Source organism: Eriocheir sinensis, chromosome 2 (genome assembly GCF_024679095.1).
Source record: "Eriocheir sinensis breed Jianghai 21 chromosome 2, ASM2467909v1, whole genome shotgun sequence".
NCBI lineage: Eukaryota > Metazoa > Arthropoda > Malacostraca > Decapoda > Varunidae > Eriocheir > Eriocheir sinensis.
Window position 1 is genome coordinate 5931923 of NC_066510.1, and position 21214 is coordinate 5953136.

At 43.5% G+C, this 21214-nt stretch overlaps 1 protein-coding gene across 10 annotated transcripts in view; it reads left to right on the top strand.

Moving 5' to 3' along the window:
- LOC126998827 (uncharacterized) overlaps positions 1-21214 on the top strand; it is a 141442-nt gene that overhangs the window by 14590 nt on the left and 105638 nt on the right. For 9 of the 10 annotated variants that reach the window (XM_050860963.1, XM_050861014.1, XM_050860987.1 and 6 more), the window contains 4 exons: positions 3094-3253; positions 6535-6680; positions 10157-10343; positions 14298-14400. In XM_050860963.1, the coding sequence (XP_050716920.1) occupies positions 3094-3253; positions 6535-6680; positions 10157-10343; positions 14298-14400 (596 nt within the window). The remainder of the gene's footprint in view (positions 1-3093; positions 3254-6534; positions 6681-10156; positions 10344-14297; positions 14401-21214) is intronic. The other variant, XM_050860982.1, reaches the window with a different exon arrangement.

The window sequence follows — 21214 nt, forward strand, 5'->3', positions numbered from 1 at the left end:
TGTGAGGGTTATTTCACTGGCAATGCACCGATATCTTTACTATAGTGAAGCCAGATTGATGAATCCGTTTTGGCGCTGGTTTCTGCGGGTCCTTTCCTCCCCTCTGCTCTGCCACTCAGTCCTAACACCTATTTTTTTTCTCTCATATGTTAAATATAGCTAACCTATGAGAGGAAGAGATAGGTGTTGGGACTGTGTGGCAGAGCAGGGGGGAGGAAAGGACGCGCAGGAGCCAACGCCAAAATGGACTCGCCAATCTAGTTTCACTACAGTCGCTTGCTGATATGTGCCTAAAAATTAAGTGTATCTTGTGAATGATGCTTCTTCTTTTGATGAAATGATATTTAGGTGTGGAATTAAGAAGAGGCCTACCCTTCAAATAGCTTACACTTCTCATCTGAGAGTGTGGACAGAATGAATGATGTTTTTCCACCCAAGCCCATCCCTGTGATGTCCAATTTATGAAAGAGTTAACCAGTATCTTTACTCGTTCATCTCTCACTGGTAAAGCCGCATAGAAATGTGTCCAGCTTTTTTTTTTTTTTTTTTTCCTGGCCTGAAGAGCTGGTAGGCTTTCTTGAGGGGCCTGGTGGTCGTCCCGAGCCCTTCATGGTGCAGGCAAGTGTTTTTAGTGGTGCCATCTATTCTTGGCTCATGCTCCCCCCTGGAGCTTGTTCTTGATTTCCCTTAAGGCCCAATCACACTGACTTTACGACCTACTGACGGGACAGCACGAGCCTACAGTACCCTCTCGAGTTTTGCGCTATCTGAGTTTCGCGATCCTCGAGTTTAGCGCTTTGTCCTAAATTCTTATCATCACGACTTTCGCGCATTACCGCTATGAGTTTTGCGTTGCTTTGACATGTTCGGGTCACGTCTACCTACTGTCGGCGTCATGCATGCTGCCTTAAAAGGTGGTGTCCAACCATTGGGGCTATGGACAACTGCGGTTGCCCATATACCCAACCGGGAGCGAGTTGTTGGTTGTCCTTATGAATGGAAAACGGTTGTGAGTACGAGCGTGGGTACCTGGGTACCGAACGGCTGCATGTAAACAAACAGACGACGGCAGATTCTGAGAAGTGAGGAGCAGTGGAGGATGGCCCACCAAGAGACTCGTAAAATGGACTGGAGCTGCTTTGCTTACTACTTGATTAACAAGATAAGAGAACACCCCGTGCTGAGGAACCACAGTCAAAAACCCTTTTTCTCAAGTCTATGAAAATTGTAGAACTCTCGGTGTTGTTTTCCTTTTCTTCTTCTTCTTCTTCTTTTGACCTGTAATGCATGGCAGCGACAGTGAAAAGTAATAGTGAAAAAATAGCAAAGGGCATAGAAAAGCAAATTCAGGGAAAGAAAAGGACAGAAAAACACCTAAGTTCAGGGTGAAGTGTATAAGTGTGCACTGTTAAGTAACTAAGGGCCGCTTTCACAGTCATGTTGTTTGTTTTGATCGTTACCAATGGCGGCGATCGCTGCTTAGTATTTCAAATGAAACTGGCCGATGGGGTAGTGGCGGCTAATTCCGCAGCCGCCACTACCCCATCGCCCAGTTTCACATGGAAATACTATAGCGGCAATCGCCGCTATGACTGAAAGTGGCCCTAAGTGCATGTTGTGAAGTATAAAAGTGTGGAGAAGGAGGACCTAAGAAGCGATACAAAGCGTTACAGGTCAAAAGAAGAAGAAGAAGGTCCACTACACTGGCCGGTGTTGCGAGAAATATCTCCCCGATGAAATTAGTCATTCTGCTGTCCACCACTCATGCGCGCTGTGGGAATACACAGCATTAAAAGTGTTAATTTGCCACACAGAAAGGGAAATGAGAATGGTGGGGGGAGGGAGGGGCAGAAGGGAGAGTCAGGTCATGTCTTGACCTGAGTCAGGTCATATCCTGACCTAAGCCCTGATCTGACTCCTTTTTGCTCCTCCCTCCCCACACCATTCTCATTCCCCTTCTGTGTGTGTGTGTGTGTGTGTGTGTGTGTGTGTGTGTGACAAGTCTGGACATGACCTGACCTGAGTCAAGTCATGTAGAACCACAGAGTTTCACCTGCCGATAAAATACAACATAGTAAGCTGTGGCGATGTAGAGGTTGCCATTTTGTAACACAAGTTTGGTCGTCTGAAAAGATAGAGAGAAGAATAAGTTGGCAAGCAAAGCAAGGCAAGCATTTAGGATCCAGGTTAACCTCTTCACTACGAGCTGTCAAATCGCGCGCCCTTCCCATATCCGAGTACTATACCCGAGAAGAAATAAAACACACACTGGCTGAAATGACCATGACGCAGTATACGCGTCACTCGGATATGCTACGAGAGACGAAATGACGCGTATACTGCGTCATCGGATGCAAGGGGTTAATGTAGGAGGGTCAACAGGAAGGCCCCGAAATTGACCTCTTTTTTGGCCACTCCTCTCAACTCTTTTTATAGGTGCAGTGATTTGCAGGCCTTTGTTTTCATTATTGTCTCCTTTTTTTGCCCTTGAGCTGTTTCCTTTACTGTGAAAAAAGAAAAAAAAAATGTGGTCATGTTATCACATTTTTTTTTTTTTTTTTTACAGCAAAGAAGTCAGTTGAAGGGCATAAAAAAAGGTAACAAATGTTAAAAAAAAAGCCCGCTACTCACTGCTTCTAAAAATGTCTCCTAACAATGTCCGAGTTAGGGTTTATTTAGAAGAATGGGAGGGCTGTGCTTGCTCTCCAGTGAAGAAGTAAGTGTATTCTGTTCCAAACTATTCTGCTGAACCTTGATTCTTTTGAGGTTTGTGAAAACCATTTCAAAAGATACATCACGACACTACAGAGATACTCGCTCATCCTTATACTGTCCAAATCCCTTATGCAACAGTTAACCAGCATCTTCACTCTTTCATCCCTCATGCTGGTAAACTCTGGAACAATCGTCCTTCATCTGTTTTTCCTCCTGCCTACGACTTGATCTCTTTCAAGAGGAGTATCAGGACACCTCTCCTCTCAAAATTGACCTCTCTTTCGACCACTCCTCTTTACTCTTTTATAGGAGCAGTGATTTGCGGGCTTTTTTTGTTAACTGTAAAAAAAAAAAAAAAAAGGTAATTTTTTGTTATAGCAGAGTGAAGGAGAGGAGCAGAGAGGCAGCAGTTCCAGACAGCCGGGAACAGATGACGAGGATAGTTTACTGATGTCCCCGGGAGCCACCAGTGCCAGCTCGACAGACTCCCGCTCCTCCAGCCCCGAGCCAGAACAGTCCCCCTTATTGCCTGGCCGAGGTGCGTCCTGCTTTCATCGTTGTCTCATTCATATTATTATTAGGACTAAGGCCAGTATTATGAGACTCTTTTGCTTCTTACATCAACTATTTCTAAAGGTCAAAGAGGGGATCAATCGGGTTCTAATGAGTGTTTATTTTGGCTCATGATACAGAAGAAGGGTCAAATTATCACCCGGGTCATAAAACTACACCGGGTATTCGATATATGCGAGTTCGAAATATGCGAATTCGCTCATATGCGACTAACCTAAATGTGCCAAGTATTCATTTTATGCAAGAAAAATTCGCTATTATGCAAGCTGGTGCGACTAATTGGTGAGGGATGGTGGCTGACTCACACTAGAGGGCGGCGGGTGCAAATGTTTCCCCGCACTTTCCTCGCCTATAATTAACCCTTTCCTCCCTCTGATCCTAACATTAATCCTCAGGCAGCTAATTATCAGTTTAAATCATGGAATTTTGGTGTGTCTCTCCGGAAGCAATCTTTAGTGCTTTATTATTATGAAACGGTGCCGGAATAAATAGTTAGAGGGTTCGAAAACTGGTCGTGGAACATAACCCCCTATAAATAATGGGATGATCGGTTCAATATATGGGAATTCATATTATGCGAGCTTTTTGCAGAACGTAACCCTCGCATATAACGAATACCTGGTGTACTTATGGAAATGCCCAAAACTCCTACGGAAGCCTTGTCAAATATGTGAACTTTGGTGACGAAATGTTTAGTAATACGCCCCTAAGCCTTAACTTCTTCAATCCTGTGATGTATCTTTATATCATATGGTGATATAAAGATACATCAAATCTATTCTCCGACTAACCAAAAATTCTTTCATTAATAGAAAATGTCAAAACCTTGCTTTCTCTAACTCTTCCCGTGACTTCTGGCATCTAGCCAAAAACATCTCCTCCAACTTCACTTCTTCATCTTTCCCTCCACTCCTCAGTCCTGACGGCAACACTGCCGTCTCATCTATCTCTAAGGCTGAACTCTTCTCTCAAACTTTTTCTAAAAACTCCACTCTGGACGATTCTGGGCATATTCCTCCTACTCATCCCCCCTCTGACTCCTTTATGCCTGTTATAAAGATTCTTCAAAATGATGTTTTCTATGCCCTCTCTGGCCTCAATCCTCAGAAGGCTTATGGACCTGATGGAGTGCCTCCTATTGTCCTTAAAAACTGTGCCTCCGTGCTGTCACCCTGCCTGGTCAAACTCTTTCGCCTCTGCCTGTCAACATCTACCTTTCCTTCTTGCTGGAAGTATGCCTTCATACAGCCTGTGCCTAAGAAGGGTGACCGCTCCAATCCCTCAAACTACCGTCCTATTGCTTTACTTTCTTGTCTATCTAAAGCTTTTGAATCAATCCTTAACCGGAAGATTCAAAAGCACCTTTCCACTTCTGACCTTCTATCTGATCGCCAGTATGGGTTCCGCAAGGGGCGTTCTACTGGTGATCTAGCCTTCTTAACTGACTCTTGGTCATCCTCTTAGCCGTTTCGGTGAAACTTTTGCTATTGCGCTGGACATCAAAAGCTTTGATAGGGTCTGGCACAAATCTTTGCTTTCAAAACTACCCTCCTACGGTTTCTATCCTTCTCTGTACCTTTATCTCCAGTTTCCTTTCTGACCGTTCTATTTCTGCTGTGGTAGACGGTCACTGTTCTTCTCCTAAATCTATTAACAGTGGTGTCCCACAGGGTTCTGTCCTATCTCCCACTCTTTTTCTGTTGTTCATTGATGATCTTTCCAAAACGAACTGTCCTATCCATTCCTACGCCGATGATTCCACTCTGCATTATTCAACTTCTTTTAATAGAAGACCCACCCTTCAGGAACTTAACGACTCAAGGCTGGAGACTGCAGAACGCTTAGCCTCAGACCTTACTATTATTTCCGATTGGGGCAAGAAGAACCTGGTGTCCTTCAACGCCTCAAAAACACAGTTTCTCCACCTATCCACTCGACACAATCTTCCAAACAACTATCCCCTATTCTTTGACAACACCCAGCTATCACCTTCCTCAACACTAAACATTCTCGGTCTATCCTTAACTCAAAATCTCAACTGGAAACTTCATATCTCATCTCTTACTAAATCAGCTTCCTCGAGGCTGGGCGTTTTGTACCGTCTCCGCCAGTTCTCATACACTGCACAGTTGCTGTACATATACAGGGGCCTTGTCCGCCTCGTATGGATTATGCATATCATGTGTGGGGCTCCACTCACACAGCTCTTCTGGACAGAGTGGAGGCTAAGTCTCTTCGTCTCATCAGCTCTCCTCCTCATACTGATAGTCTTCTACCTCTTAAATTCCGCCGCAATGTTGCCTCTCTTTCTATCTTCTATCGATATTTCCACGCTGACTGCTCTTCTGAACTTGCTAACTGCATGCCTCCCCCCCTCCCGCGGCCCTGCTGCACTCGACTTTCTACTCATGCTCATCCCTATACTGTCCAAACCCCTTATGCAAGAGTTAACCAGCATCTTCACTCTTTCATCCCTCACGCTGGTAAACTCTGGAACAAGCTTCCTTCATCTGTATTTCCTCCTGCCTACGACTTAAACTCTTTCAAGAGGAGGGTATCAGGACACCTCTCCTCCCGAAACTGACCTATCTTTCGGCCACCTCTTTGGATTCTTTTTAGGAGCAGTGAGTAGCGGGCTTTTTTTTTCATTAATGTTTGCTTTTTGTGTGCCCTTGAACTGTCTCCTTTGCTCTAAAAAAAAAAAAAAAAAAAAAAAAAAAAAAATGTGTCATGTCATAATTTGTCTACCCTAGAAGAAGGCAGGGTTGTAGGTGTTTTCTGTGGTTTGTAATATAACTCTGTCTCTCTCTGTGTCTCTGTCTCTCTGTCACTCTCTCTGTCTCTCTCTCTCTTGCTCTCTCTCACATTTGAGTATCTCATCTATGGGCATTTCGGGCGTAGCTCTGCGCATATAATATAACCCTGAGGTGAAGGGGTCAAAGATTTTCAAAGCATTAGGATTTTTTTTTCTCTGTTTATCCATAACTATGATTCCTTGTTCCTTGTTAGAAGTGTTCAAATTCCTAGTCCAGACCCTCCCTTCTGGCAACACTTGGTACCTTATCCTAGCCGTTTTGTGTGCTTTTTTCATCATGTCAGTCCACCTTGCAAGTTATTCTGCTATTTCCTGCTCTTTAATTGACTCCTGATCCCTGTTTACACAGTCATCATTCTGTGTACTCATCGCCTGGTCAAGTAGCCTCAGTGAAGCACAGTCCACCCATTCCATCACTTTCTCAATTTCAGCTGAAGAACTCATGGAGGTTGAGACTATATCACCCGTGAGGAAGAACATTTTTGACGTTGAAATCATAGAAAGAAAAAGGAACTCTAAGAGGAAGGCTGCTGTCGAAGAACTTTTCCAGTCGCTGAAGAAAAGACGCAAGAGTGAGGTAAGAGTAGATAACTTTTTTTTCTTCCTCTTTTTTTACAGGAAAGGAAGCAGCTCAAAGACAACAACAAAAGAAAAGTGTAGAAAAAAAAATCCCACAAATTGCTGCACCTAAAAAAGATAAAAATAAAGAATGGTCAAAAGACACACAAGATACATAAGAGGATACATAAAAAATTTTCATCATCATCATCACCATCATCATCGTCATTGTTTTTAGCCATTATCAGTCTACTGCAGGACAAAGGCCTTTCCCAACATACTCCATCCTGTTCCAGCAAATGCTCTAATTTCATCTCTCCACCTGGCCCTCTGCCTGCTATGACTGCCCTTAACGCTTTCATTGCTAAACGCTTGCAGCGGGCATTAGGCGTATTTGCTGGTGGCGCTAAACGCTCACTGCGACCTCCAGCCTAACTCAAATCTCCCGCGTATGAGAGTGTTCCAACACTAATTCTCACAACACAGGATTGCCAATTGAGTGGGTTCTTCACTAAATTTGGTGGAAAATCATGTCAGCCCAGCACGGAAAATCTATGGACGAGCAACTGATGGATGTTAATTGTTGACCAATATAGCGACATTTTTGCATAGCTTCACCTATCACATGACTGATATTTTGACCAAATAGTTGTAAATTTTGCAGTTAGCAATGTTGCCCTGCCAGCACCCCATCATCAAGAGATCTACAGTAGTTGCCTTACAGCTGACCGTCACGCACGTATAAATGTACGTCTTCACAGGCAACACCCCCTGAACATGCCTGTACTTTCATAGGAGGGCTTACATTACTAAATCACATAGATCTTGGCCTCCTCTTTCCAATGGTGTTTTTGTTTTTAGCTGTGATGAATAGTTTTTGAAATACAGTGGTTAAAAGAGCGAGCACTAGCGTCACTTGCTGGTGGTGCTAAAAGCTCGCTGCGAGCGCCAGTTGCACTCACAGCAAAAAACACCCCCTGAATGTGCCTGTACATTCGTAGGAGAGGCTTACACAACCGAATCTTATAGATCTTGGCCTCCTCTTTCCAATGGTGTTTTTGTTTTGGAACTGTGATGAATAGTTTTTGAGATACAGCGGTTAAAAGAGATCCCCTTCCCCCGCTGGGGTGCCCGAGCGCGCCTGAGGGGATAGTCTCGTTGCGAGCGCTTAGCAATGAAAGGGTTAATGTCTGGGTTGCTACTCTTTCTGTCTGTCTGTTATCAGTTCCATGAATGATATGACCTGCCCAAGCCCATTCCTTATTCTTAACTCATCCAATGCAATTGGTACAGATTTGGCTTTCACTGGTAGCCTGGTAGCATATACTCCCATGTCCTTCTCTGCCTCTGTGGTTGTTAGTGGAGTGTTTCCCATGTATTGGCATACTGGGTTTCCCCTCACAAGGTGCATGACTTTACATTTTTCTTCATTGAACTGTAGCAGCCACTTTTTGCTCCATTGCAGTAGCTTGGTGATGTCTTCTTGTAGGAAATCCACAGTCAAGGGATTAATAGTCTTTAGAATGTCTTCAGCCTTTACCTGTTCTCTAATCCATGATGCTCAAGGTTTGTCTGTCCATGTTATCTTATTTCCAGTATTTTTCTCTCCATTCCTTTTTGTCCACTTCTTTAACCACTTGGTTGTGGATTTCCTACAAGAAGACATCACCAAGCTACAGGAATGAAACAAAAAGTGGCTGCTACAATTCAATGAAGTAAAATGGAAAGTCATGCACCTTGGGAGGGGAAATCCAGCATGCCAATACCACATGGGAAATACTCCACTATCCACCACAGAAGCAGAGAAAGACCTGGGACTATATGTTACCAGGCTACCAGAGAAAGCCAAATCCATGCTAATTGCAGCAGAGGGGTTAACTTTCCCTAAATATTCAGTGAGGCAGCAAGCTTCTGAACCATGTGTTTGGACAGGGAGGATGCACTGATTGTGACAGTACTGTGTTCACCAACAGCATTCCATTCCCATTCATATTCTCTTTCAGACCTTTCTTTTCATTTTCTGGGTTTGCTTCAGTTGTTTGACCTAAACATGTGGATATTTCTTAATCTTAATCTAAGTGTTTTGTTTCAGTCATTATGTGTTGTTTTTATACATAATTTGATGCTTATCTGCCTGTCACTAGGGCCCATAGTAGGGTGGCTAGGGATTGCCGAGTGTCGCCTAACCCTCACCTTTGAATGACCTGGAGCAGGCAGTCATTTTATTTATCTAATTTTAAGTTCTTTCAAACTTTTGTTTTTATTTTAGTCCAGTTTTTATTTCTACTGTGAATTGTAGTCCTTTATTTTTGTTTCCCATCCATGACATTTCTTATGCCACTGCTGCTCCTCTACATGCAGGGCCTCTTGGTGTTTTGTGGGGTTGGCATGTGTGACTTCCACCCCGTCTGGAAACTCAAGTGGTTTTATATAATAATAATAATAATAATAATAATAATAATAATGATAATAATAATACAGTAAACCGTCGGTTTAACGGACGTGCTTTTAACCGATTTTGGATTTAACGCTGAGCTGCCCTTCGCTTCAGTGCTCATCTTCATCACATTGGCCCTTAAACCTGTGTTGGCTCAGAACCCATCACCCTGGGACACAGGGCAAGTGCAACTTGTGGGTTGCCACAGTTTACCCTCCCCTGGTTTCCCTTGGTACCCATTTAATTGATCTGCTCAAAAGGGAGATGAACAGCTGGGTGGGCTGTGTGCCCATTGCCCAGGCCAAGATTCAAACCCAGGTCAGCGTGCTGATGTGGTGTTCAAGAAGAAGCAGGTTTGCATATTGCCCACCGCGACAAACAAACTGGCAATTTTTCAGTCACCGCTGAGTGGCCTAAGATTACCCACATGCTGCCCAGAAGACTCTTGAAAAGAGGTTCAAAGATAAACTCCAGGGGGGCAGCATGAGCCAAGACAGATTGTGCCACTTTAACCCCTTCACTACATCCTAGCCAAAACAGTGCCCCGCGTCGTATCCGGGATCGCCACACGCACCAAATTTCAAATGTCGCTCTTGAATATAACAAGTTTTCAGCCATAAACTCAACATAATCATTATGTATTATATATGAAAACATGCAGAATTAAATAGTGCACATAAAGAAACATAAATTAATTGATAATTTTGAGATGTAAGCATAAATATAGATAAAATAATTCATATTGGCTAAAGCGAGCCAGGACGCAGTATTCGTGTCCTCGGATATGGTATGGAGCATGCAAGGACACAGTATACGCGTCCTCGTGTTGAAGGGGTTAAACACTTGCCCGTGCCACAAAGGGCTGGGGCTGACCACCGGGGCCCACTAAGAAAATCTACCTGTGCCATAGGCCAAAATGTTAAAAAAAAAAGATGCTAACCACTGTACCATGAAGATGCTTAGTGTAGTATGATCTGATTAAAATAGTGATTTTATCTTTAATTAATATATACAACATATCAAGAATGATGAAAATAATCTTTTTCCCTGAATCTCAGACAGGGACGAGGGTCTCGGTGCCATCACCACGACAGCAGCAGCAAGTCAGGTTAGGCCTGAGCAGGAAGTCTTCACTTTCTAAGAAGAAAGTTCGTGAGTCATCCAGCACACCTCAGGAGGAGCAAGCAGCACGCCAGGCAGAGGCAACATCTTCCGAGGCCTCTAATAGCCCAGTTCCAAGTCAATGTAAGTTTAATCATAAAAGTTTTAGTACACGTGTATGGATTGCTGTGCTTAGCATATTTCAGTAATTTACTGGAATAGGGCGTGCTTACATTGCATTAGTTTGGGTTCTCAAACAGAGGTGCCTTTTTCAGTGCTTCCACAGGTTTGTTTGCAATGTCTGCAGCATAGACTTCTCCATGAAGGCAGCTGACATAGCCTAGTATGCTGGTAAATGAATGCTGATGACCATTGGAATGGGGGGAATTTGAATTTGCTTATTTTTCATTATATTTTCATTAAAGCGTCCCTGTAAGGCTGTGAGGCAGGAGTCCTGAGGATTGAGTGATACCATAGTGGTGTGCTGTGGCTGGCAGCACACCAGCCAAGACTGAGAGCTCCTCTCCTGGCTTAGAGAGGTCAGTCGGCTAGTCTGCGTAACCATGAGTCAAGCAGCCACCACTGAGTCAGGTGGTTGCTCAATACACTCTCCTGGTACCCCTGGGGGTGTTGGGCTTATCGGCTCAATGATCAGCCTCCCCTCGTAGGGCTCCGCGGTGTGTCGGGGCATAGAGTGGATTTTTCATTACGTGTTCTCTGACTAGTCTCTGGTAGGGGGGAGTAGGAGAGTATCACTGCCCTGCCAACTAGGCCCACCCCTTTTTCGGGGACTGACAGGGTGGTGCAGACAAGACACAAGCTTGTCGAACTAGGGCGGGGTTAACCTCCGGTGGGCCCTCCGAGTGGGTGCCTGAAACATCCTGAGGCTCTCGAAAGATCAGTGACTACTTCATCTATCAGCTAAACTCAGGAGCTTGAGAGTGGACATAGTGGGGCTCCCTGAAATGAGACCTGGCAATAAAATGATCAATAGGAGGGGCTATACCTGCAACTGGTCAGTCCAGAACGATGGTGCCTGTCTCAAAAGAGTAGCTATAACCATTTCTATCTGACTGCATTCCCCCTTGTAAGGGTTACTCAGGTTGATGAGTATGCCATTCTGGTGAGGTTGAACCACTCCTTGGGCTTTATATCACTTCTTGCAGTGTACACCTACACTAAGATGTGTGAAAGTGAGGAGTTCTATGCCAAGCTCGACTCTGTAGTTTAGCAGTGCCCCCTGCGTGACACACTCATTGTCTTGGGCGACTTCACTTCATCTACTGGCATAGAGAGAGATGGCTGCAAGTTATGTGTTGGTCCCCATGGCTCTGGCATCAGAAATATAGACAGTACTTTCCTTCTGAACTCCACAAAGTCCAGAAGGCTGAGGATTGCTGGATCCTGGTTCTAGAGATGTGGGTCTTGCCACTGGACTTGGTATAGCATTGCTGGTGGTGTGGCAAAGGAGATCAAGCACATCCTTCTGTATTTGTCATAAACTGGACACCATGGCTCAAAATATTATATTATCACCAGGCATGTCCGGAATTCTGGACAAACTTTTGGAGTCTAAAAGTACATTTAGAAATGACTCAAAGTTTATTCCAATGTTTTATACATGAAATATATACACTTCCAAACTTGATTATAAATTACTTGTATTAGCCCATGAAGTATGCATTGAAAAAAAAAAATAAATAAATAAATAGGGGAAAAACAAATCTTAAAAAAATCACAGCCAGCCACAGTGTTGAGGTGTGCTGCTCACAATTACCACACGTGGAATGGTGATGTCCTCCGGGATGCTCCAAACCCCCAGCAGCCCTTCTGCAGCCCGGGTTGCTCTGGCCCAAGTGTCATGCCCTGAGAGCTTAATTTTTCTCTTCTTCAACACGACCTTTGCATGTATCGAAAGACATGAGAAATTAATCAAGACTGGGAGAGGGTATTCGCCGGCTGCCTGGGATTGAACCCGCGACCAGCGTGACGGGAGAGCCACTCCTTACTGAGTCGGTCAAAGAGGTACCCCACTCGCCAAGTGGGTTATGGGAGGCTCCCTTATCAGGCCTAGTCGCCGCATTACACAAGCCATAAAATTTACAGCCCCATTGTCAAAAACCCCGGACACTGGGGCTGTAAATTCATACTATACACAGGAGCCCCACGAAAGCACCTTAGACAGCAAGACCACAACTCAAACTGAGATGTCATAGGCGGCCAGTACTGTCCCGTCAGCAACACAAACTACGCCGCTTGCTAGATCCTGGACAGCCCTGGTGATTGAGGGTTAAAGTGACTCTTGCAATGAGGCGGTGCGGGCAAGGTGGTGGCGGAGAGGTGTTGAGGGTGGTGGTGCTGGCAAACAAAGCAAAGTATGAGGCACACCATGCACCTTCCACATTCCCCTTCCTCATGCTATTGTGTGCATTCTGCATTTTCATTGCTTGTTTCTGTTTTTGTAATTTTGTTTTCTTTGGCTGAAGTGTCGACTTGCCTGCAGAATTGGATGGTTTGGTGAACTTCTTCCGTTTATTTTTTGGTATTTTTCTATTTTTTCCCCATCGTGAGGCATGTAGTATGGGCCGAGTGGCATTCAGTCATCCTTCACAGTGGATTTAGACCATTCCTTGTCTCCACCTCGCATAGCATGGGTTCAACTCACACAATTTGAGTTTGTGGGTTATATTTTCAGGTCCTTGAGTAGTAGGCGTTTCGTGTACTGTGAAGACGTGTTGTGGTAGTGCCTGCTGTATGCACTGGCCGTGTCTGTGTATGGGCAAGGTGTGTTTTGAACATTTTGAAGTACCCTCCTGGTAATCTAGAAAATCTAATAATCTAGAGGGCCCATTCTTTACTGTTATGGGTGGTACTGCCTTGACTGACTGACCTTCATGTACCTTAGAGACATATATAAGGAAAACTTACAAGATATATCATTGTATAGGTAACACCACCAAAATATTGGCACTCAACAATAGTAAATTACTGGCCTGATGGACTTGAGTAGCCGGGGTTGAGAGAAAGGGTGAGGCGCACAGTGTGTCTCCTCTGCACCGCCCGTCTCACCACTCGCTGCACCCTCACACTCCCCATCTGAAGTGTCACTGTCAGTGTCCACATCAACATCAACCATAAAATGCTCAAATTTGTATGATGACACCACAGACATTGCATCATCTAACTCTGGAGTCAGACTGGCGGATGTTGGTGGAGCAGGTGGAGCAGATATCATGGTGTGGCTGATGTTGGTGAAACAGGATCAGCTGATGGTCAGCCTGTCTGGTGCACAAGTGAGGTACAAACAGCTGCCAGGCCTGGTTTACTGTAGCAGAATTGGTCCTGGCTTAAGCCCTGAGGAGGAAGTCGACTTTATCCTTCATTGAAAAATGCTTCCAAAAAGCAACAACAGACATGATGGCAGAGGCGGATTAGGGTTTAACTCTTGGTAGAGGCAATGAGGATGTGGGTCAGGGTACTAAATCAGGGTCTGTGTTGTTGTCCATCTCTTCTTCCATGTCCTGAAGTTCCAATATGGTGTTAGTCTCACTGCATAGGTAGTTGTTCACCTGCTGCTGTTAAAACTGTTTTATTATTGCAATTGGTTCTTGATCAAGTGGCTGTTTCAAAGATGTGATGGATGCATGGTGCGGGGCAGGTGTCGCGCAGTCACCCTACAAAACAGATTTGGGCCATTCCTTGCCTCCACCTCATGCAGTACAGGTTTAATTCGTGCACTTTGAGTTTGTGAGTTATATTTTCAGGTCCTTGCATAGCAGGCATTTTGTTTTGTGTGAAGACGTGTAGTGGGCATGGCAGCAGCTGTGCATGGAATGATGCAATGCATTTTTTTTATGCTACATGTTTTGGTTTTAGTAACATTATCCAAACCCCTTGAATTAAGATTTATATTGATGTTAAGAATGTTAAATTTCACAAAATTCACTGATATTGTCTTCTTCAGGAACAGAACCCTTGTGTTAAGGAAGGGCTGCCTGTATTGTTAAGTGGTGTCCACATGACCAGCTTCAAGCCGAAATATGCCTGTTTTCATATTGGACAGAAATGGTAAAAATACCTGCTTTTTATTCTTTCCAGCTCCCAGAACTGTGTCTGTCAACATGCCTGACGGGTGGAGGAAGTGCTGCAGTCAGCGCACGCACGGATCCACGGCTGGAAAATGGGACACCTTTTATTTGGCGTAAGTCTAAATTCAATTTTTTTATTTATTTACTTGTTTATGATGAGGGAAGCAGAAGGTATGAGGCCCCTGAACCAAAGGGAGCTAAGGCACCAAACATAGTGAGTTACCCGTGCTGACACATTCTACAGACTCTCAGTCATGTGATGAAACACTATTGATCTTTTTGGCTCAACCCAAAGCTTGCCAAATTTTGTCTTATTGCACAGCAACACTATCCTATTGTATTAATACTAATAATTTTGAGATATTGTTAAATATTTTCAGACTTTATGAGGTACAAATCTTTTACTTGTATAAGACATGTCTTTTGGTGAAATTAGAAAATAAATAGCCAGACTATAATTGAAAAAAAAATCAAATAATATTTTATAATACACATTGGTAAACCCTCAATTTAACGAACCAATTTTGGAGACAGAGGTGACGTTATATGTGATAATTCATTATATCTGAGGGATCCAAACTTTTTGCATATAATGAACCTTGTCCTTACATGAGGTGAAATGTTTGCCATGTCCGATCATTTCCAGTTATATTAAGTGTACTAGATGAAAGGTGAGGCACGGAAGGGCGAGATTGGAAGTGATTACAGTCAGGCAGACACTAGCCCCTTACTACCCACTCACCTTTGTTTAAACCACCGCCAATCAACATGCATGTACAGTAATATCTCGGTCTACAAGTGTTTTGATTTACGAACAAAAAAATCGCTAAAAATGCCTTGGTTTATGAGTGGTGACTTGGTGTACGAGCATTCTGTTTTTACAAGTCGAAGACACGAGTGTGAGTTCCCTTTGTTCGCTGCAAGACAAGAGTACTCAGAGCGGAAAACAATGGGAATGGGGTGTCAGTCCGCGTTGTACACTCACTTGCATGCTGCTGCCTGCTTACATTTGTGCTCTAATGTGCGATCTTTGTGTTTTCGGCACCACACTCACTTATAATTTTGGTTTACGTTTTTTTTGGTTTGCGAGTGAAATTCCGGAATGAATTAAACTCGTAAACCGAGGCATGACTTACATGTTTGGCTGGCCTACCACCGAACCGAACTGAACCCTGCACTTACAGAACTTGTTCAGCAAATCCCACAAATACTGCACTGGTCCAAAAAGTTTGTTAACCCAGTAGCAGCGGGGATCATGATTCTTAATGGTCCCTCTAAGCGAGAAAAATGAAAAACAATCACCACTTACACAAACCATTTCATAATGTATATCAAAGCATTTGTGATCAGTTTATGTATCATCTATTTTGGGGGGTTTAAATCATGGCACAAATTTGGCCGTCGCTGCTACACGGTAAAGCCACAAATTTGGCCCGTCGCTGCTACCAGGTTAAGTGTGTGCAGTGAAATAACTAAGTGTGAGTAGTGAAGTATTTCAGTGTGAGGAGGTACCAAGGAGAACATAAGAAGTAAAACAAAGCGGGTTGAAGTTGAAATTCGTTATGTCGAGGTCCATATAAGCGAGGGTTTACCGTAACGACTAATTTTCATACTGAATATTTTTTGTATCGCTTCAAACTTTTATTGCAGTTTCTGGCATTTAGCAGTTATGTCCTTAATTAAGCTCCCTCTGACTCGGGCGGCCTCATATAGAACAAAAATTCCTGCCATACGCTCCTGTCACAAAATAAGTTGAGGAGGATGTGCCCCAAAAGATGTAATTTACATTTCTGAGGCGTCTTGATAGTCAGTCCCTTCTTTTGCTTTCATCCAATATTCTTTCTCAAATTTCTGATCAGCATCCTTCCTGTCTCTTGATTCCTCCCATTCTCTTCTCATTTCAATCTTATTTCTCATCTGTTAATTGTTTACCATTTCTATGTACTTAATTCCATCACACCATCTTATTGATAGCCTTTTTTACTGCCTTTCTATATCAATTTTTTATCAGTCTCTCACATGTTAGCAGTCTCTCGTCTTCTCTCCTGCGCATGTGTTCTGACGATTGCTATTTCCTGATCTTGATGGCCTTTGTTATGTCTTTACTCTAATTTCTTCTCCTATACGTCATGCAGTTTTCTTACCCATAACAGTGGTTCCCAGCATTGACCTCCATTCCTCTTTGGGTACTTCTCAGTTTTCTTTCTGGAGACTTGATCAACGTCCTTGTCTACAATCCATGTGTTAAAAATCTTTCACTGTAAGCACAACATTAGAACCTCTTTGAGTGTGATTGCCTCGTTTAATTTTATACATATTTTTATTCCTTTTCTGAGTGAGTGATTTATTTGTATCAGTTTTGCTAAGTTTTCGTATATTCATTATTTGTATGAGTGTATGAGGGAAGGATTGAAGGAGGGGAAGACCACCTGTGAAGTGGATCAATAGGGTGAGTGAGTATTGGAGAGCTAGAGTTGGAAGTAGCAGGATTGAGTGTGCTGAGAGGGAGTGCCAGAACAGGGAGAGATGGAGACACTTCTGCCGTGGCCACCCCCTGGAGGGAAGTTCCTGAGAGGGAGCAAGGCGTCGGAGATATAGATAGATAGATAGATAGATAGATATTCATTATTTGTTTGTAGAGCCTCGATCATTGAACGTAAGCTTCATCTTTTTGTATTTATATTCATCTCCATTTGTAAACTTTCCCTTCATAATTTTTCATCATCTGCGCTTCTCTACTGTGGGGTTCTTGAAAAGGTCTGGACTTCTGAAGATCTCGAAGATTCGCAGCAATAAAAAATGGAAAATAAAATATCTGAAAATTGAGTTCTCAGACTCACAGCCCCTTCTTGTCCTTATTTCGACCGATCACACTCTCATAGGATAAGCAAAAAACAGTTGTATCCTACTCTTAAGTTTATTTAACACAACAAGGAAAACTCTGCTGGAAATGAGGAATAATCAGTTAATCCAGGCACACAGCTACCTAGCTAACTGGCTTAAAAAACCTTAGACTAGGACAATGTACTTTACCAGTAGATGGGTGCGCCGGAGGCCGCCCGCTGATGCCACATGGTCCTCACCGCCCACGATGAAATCCTCCTGCTGCCTCTCGTAACCTCCCAAGGTGCTCCACACAGTCAAGACACCTCTCATAACCTCCCAGGGCTTCCCTTGCCTGAAGTACACAGTCGTGGTGACGTGTGGATACTTGCAGGACAGGAAGACCACTACGATGAAAACACGTGGGATGAGGGAGGTAGAGGGAAGCACACCCGGTCACGGCTGGGTCACTCGGAGAAGTAGGGTGCGGCTGGATCGTGGCCGCTGCTCGCCCTGGCTTGCCTGGCGGCCAAGATGCCAGCACTCGCCGCAGCTGACATCTCTTGCTCTGGATTACACTTAATCTAACGCCTTTATGGCTTTGGGTTACTATTTATTAATAACCTAACACCATGCACTAAGTAATAGTGGGTCATGCATCCCATGAATACTTCAGCATTGGCAGCAATAGGCATAGCTGGGCACGATAACAGAAAACTTTATTCCCAATAACTGATAACTGATAATGGAAAACCTTATCGGTGATAACCGATATTCGTTAACTGGAGACAAATATAGGCGATAACCGATAACCGATAACCGATATAAATCCACTATTCCGATACTTGCTAGTGATAAGTCCGATAGGCGAAAACGATACTATATTGATATTTCAAATAAAAAACATAGATGAATTCAAATTTTCATTATCTGTATTTTAGAAAACTTACAAAACCTGAAAACCACACGATGACACGTACATATGGACGGTAATACTAGAAACGCCTGAACCGGTGTTGTGTTATTTGGCGTCCCCACTGTCAAAGCTGGCGCTTTTGTTTACAAACACTGGCCTCGTGAACTGCGCATGCCCAGACCAGCAAGCGTAGACCTATACAGTCTCACAAAGCATTTTAACCATAATTAGGAGTTGCTGGAAGGCTGAATCAGACATACAGTACCACTACCACCATCCCCGCTGTTTCTACCTAGAACGACACTCTGTACGAGTTGTATTTTATATGTACAAAGTGTCGTTCTCGAAACAGCGAGGATGGTGATACTGTATGTCTGATTCAGCCTTCCAGCAACTCTTAATGTGTTAAAAAGCTTTGTGAGACTGTACAGGGCAACGCTTACTGGTCTGAACATGCGCAGTTCACGAGAGACCAGTGTTTGTAAACAAAAGCGCCAGCTTTTGACGATGGGACACCAAATAACACAACACCGGGTGCCTTCAATACCATGGCATGCTCACAAACGAATATGGAATATCAAATTTGAGGCAGTGAATAATCATTTTTGGGGCAAAGTTAAATGATTTTTCTCTCTGATTTTTTTAGTCTAACATAAAAAATAACCCAGTGTTTTAATGTTAATGATCTAAGTATGAAATCTCTTCACCGAAGATATTTCATACCCCGAAGTTTTTTCATACAACACCGGGCGCCCGGGCCACGCATGCGCAGTAGGGAGGAGACGTTTTTTTCTGAGAGGCGGAAAAAGTAGCGATTATCGCTAGTTTGGTTACAAAAGTAACGAAGATACCGATATATATTTAAATAAGTAGTGGATGGCTGATAACCTGATTTTGTTATCAGCGATAAAGTATCGCGATAACTTATCGCGATAACGCCCAGCTATGACAATAGGTGATAATATTATTTGAATAAGCTCCGCCCACTCTTGCTCTTGCTGTGCAGGTGACCCGTTGGAGAGTAAGAAAATGGAAATTTCCACTCGGCTATTTCTTGGAATGAGGAGTTCATGACAACTACCAGACTCATTAACCCGTCCGCAGCGATTGGGACGGATTTGGCTTTCACTGGTAGCCTGGTAACATATAGTCCCAGATCTTTCTCTGCCTCAGTGGTGGATAGTGGAGTGTTTCCCATGTGGTATTGGTGTGCTGGATATCCCCTCCCAAGGTGCATGACTTTACATTTTTCTTCATTGAATTGTAGCAGTCACTTTTTGCTCCATTCCTGTAGCTTGGTGATGTCTTCTTGTAGGAAATCCACAGCCAAGGGGTTAATTATATCATCATCATCATCATCATTTCGTTTAACGTCCGTTTTCACTCTTCCTGAGCAGTTGGACGCTGTAAGGCTCTCCTCCATTCCACTCTGTTTTCTGCCCGATGCTCATCCAGTCCCATCAATGCTAAGTCTTCCTGTATACACCTTCACTTTCTCCTAGGTCTACCAACTGGTCTCCTTCCTTCTACCTCCAATCTCTCCAAAACTCCCAGTACTGTATTCTTCCCTGTTCTCTTTACATGTCCAAACCATCGGAGTCTTTCCCTTCTGAGCACCATTTTCATCATCATCATCATTTCATCGATGCCTGCTCCTAGGAGCTCCCACCAGGGGATGGCCACGGCAGAAGAGCTTCCAACTTTCTTTATTCAGACACTCCCTCCTTGCCTGCTCAAAGTTTCTCAAAGATCTTTCCCCCCTTTCCCTAATGTACTCTTGCACCCTATCCCTCCATTTCACTGGAAGTCGTCCTCTAGCATTCTCTCCCTCTATCTCACTCACATACATCCTTCTGGTCATCTTACTCTCCTCCATTCGCTCCGTGTGGCCAAACCACTTTAAAGTCTGTTGCTTCACTTCTTCCACCACTCCACACTTCTTCCCTTCACCCCTTTGATACATTCCAAAATGCTCGTACACACTTTCATTACTCATTCCATCCATTCTACTCACACCACAAGCACTCCTCAAATAACTCATTTTCACTGCCTGCACTCTAGACCTCTGACTTTCATTCCAGGCCCACGTTTCACTTGCATATGTGAGGGTTGGTACAATTATTGTATTTCTCAAATCCCTCTTTACCTCCATGCTCACACTTCTGCCATTCATGATTCGTCCCAAAGACCCTACCACCCTTCTTCCTTGCAATGCCCTTTCTCTTATCTCTCCCTCCATACCACCATGCTTACACATAACTGATCCAAGGTACTTAAACTCATTGACCTCCTCCATTTCTTCGCCATTCAAAATTATTTTGCATTCTTTTTCACATTCAATTCCCACTCTATATGGGCATACAAAATCTACAACCTCACTTCTGCTTCGCTCACAAACCATCACTTTACTTTTGTTGACATTTACTTTCAGCTTTCTCCTATTACACACTATCAAAAACACTGACCAAATTTTGTAGGTCACTTTCATTTTCTGCAATGAGCACCGTGTCATCAGCAAACAGTATCAAATTCAGTACCCACTTCCTTCCCTCATCGAACAGTCTTACTCCAACTTCTCCAACTTTGCCCTTAATTTCTCTAATAACACCATCCATATAAATATTGAATAACCATGGTGACATGACGCACCCTTGTCTTAAGCCCACTTTTACCTCAAAATGTTCACTTGTTTCTCCAGTAATTTTGACACATGCAGATGCATCCTCATAGAAAGACTTTATTGCACTAAGCAGTTTTCCTCCTACACCATAAATCTTTAAAACATCCCACAATGCAATCCAATCGACTCTGTCATAAGCTTTTTCCAAATCCATGAAGGCAGCGTATAGTTTCTTTCCTTTTGCTAATATTTTTTCTTCTACCATCCTGAAGGAAAATATCTTATCCACACATCCCCTTCCCTTCCTGAAGCCTCCTTGTTCTTCACTGATTTTCTCTTCTGTAAGTCTCTGCACCTCTCTATTATGACTTTTCCATACACCTTTCCGGGTATACTCAGGAGACTTATACCTCTATAGCTCCCACATTCTCCTCTCCTGCCCTTCCTCTTGTAAAATGGGACAATGATGGCTTTCATCCAGTCAGCTGGCACCCCCCCTCCCATGCTACTTCACATATCTTGACCATCCATTAACAACTACATCTCCACCACACTTCAACATTTCCTC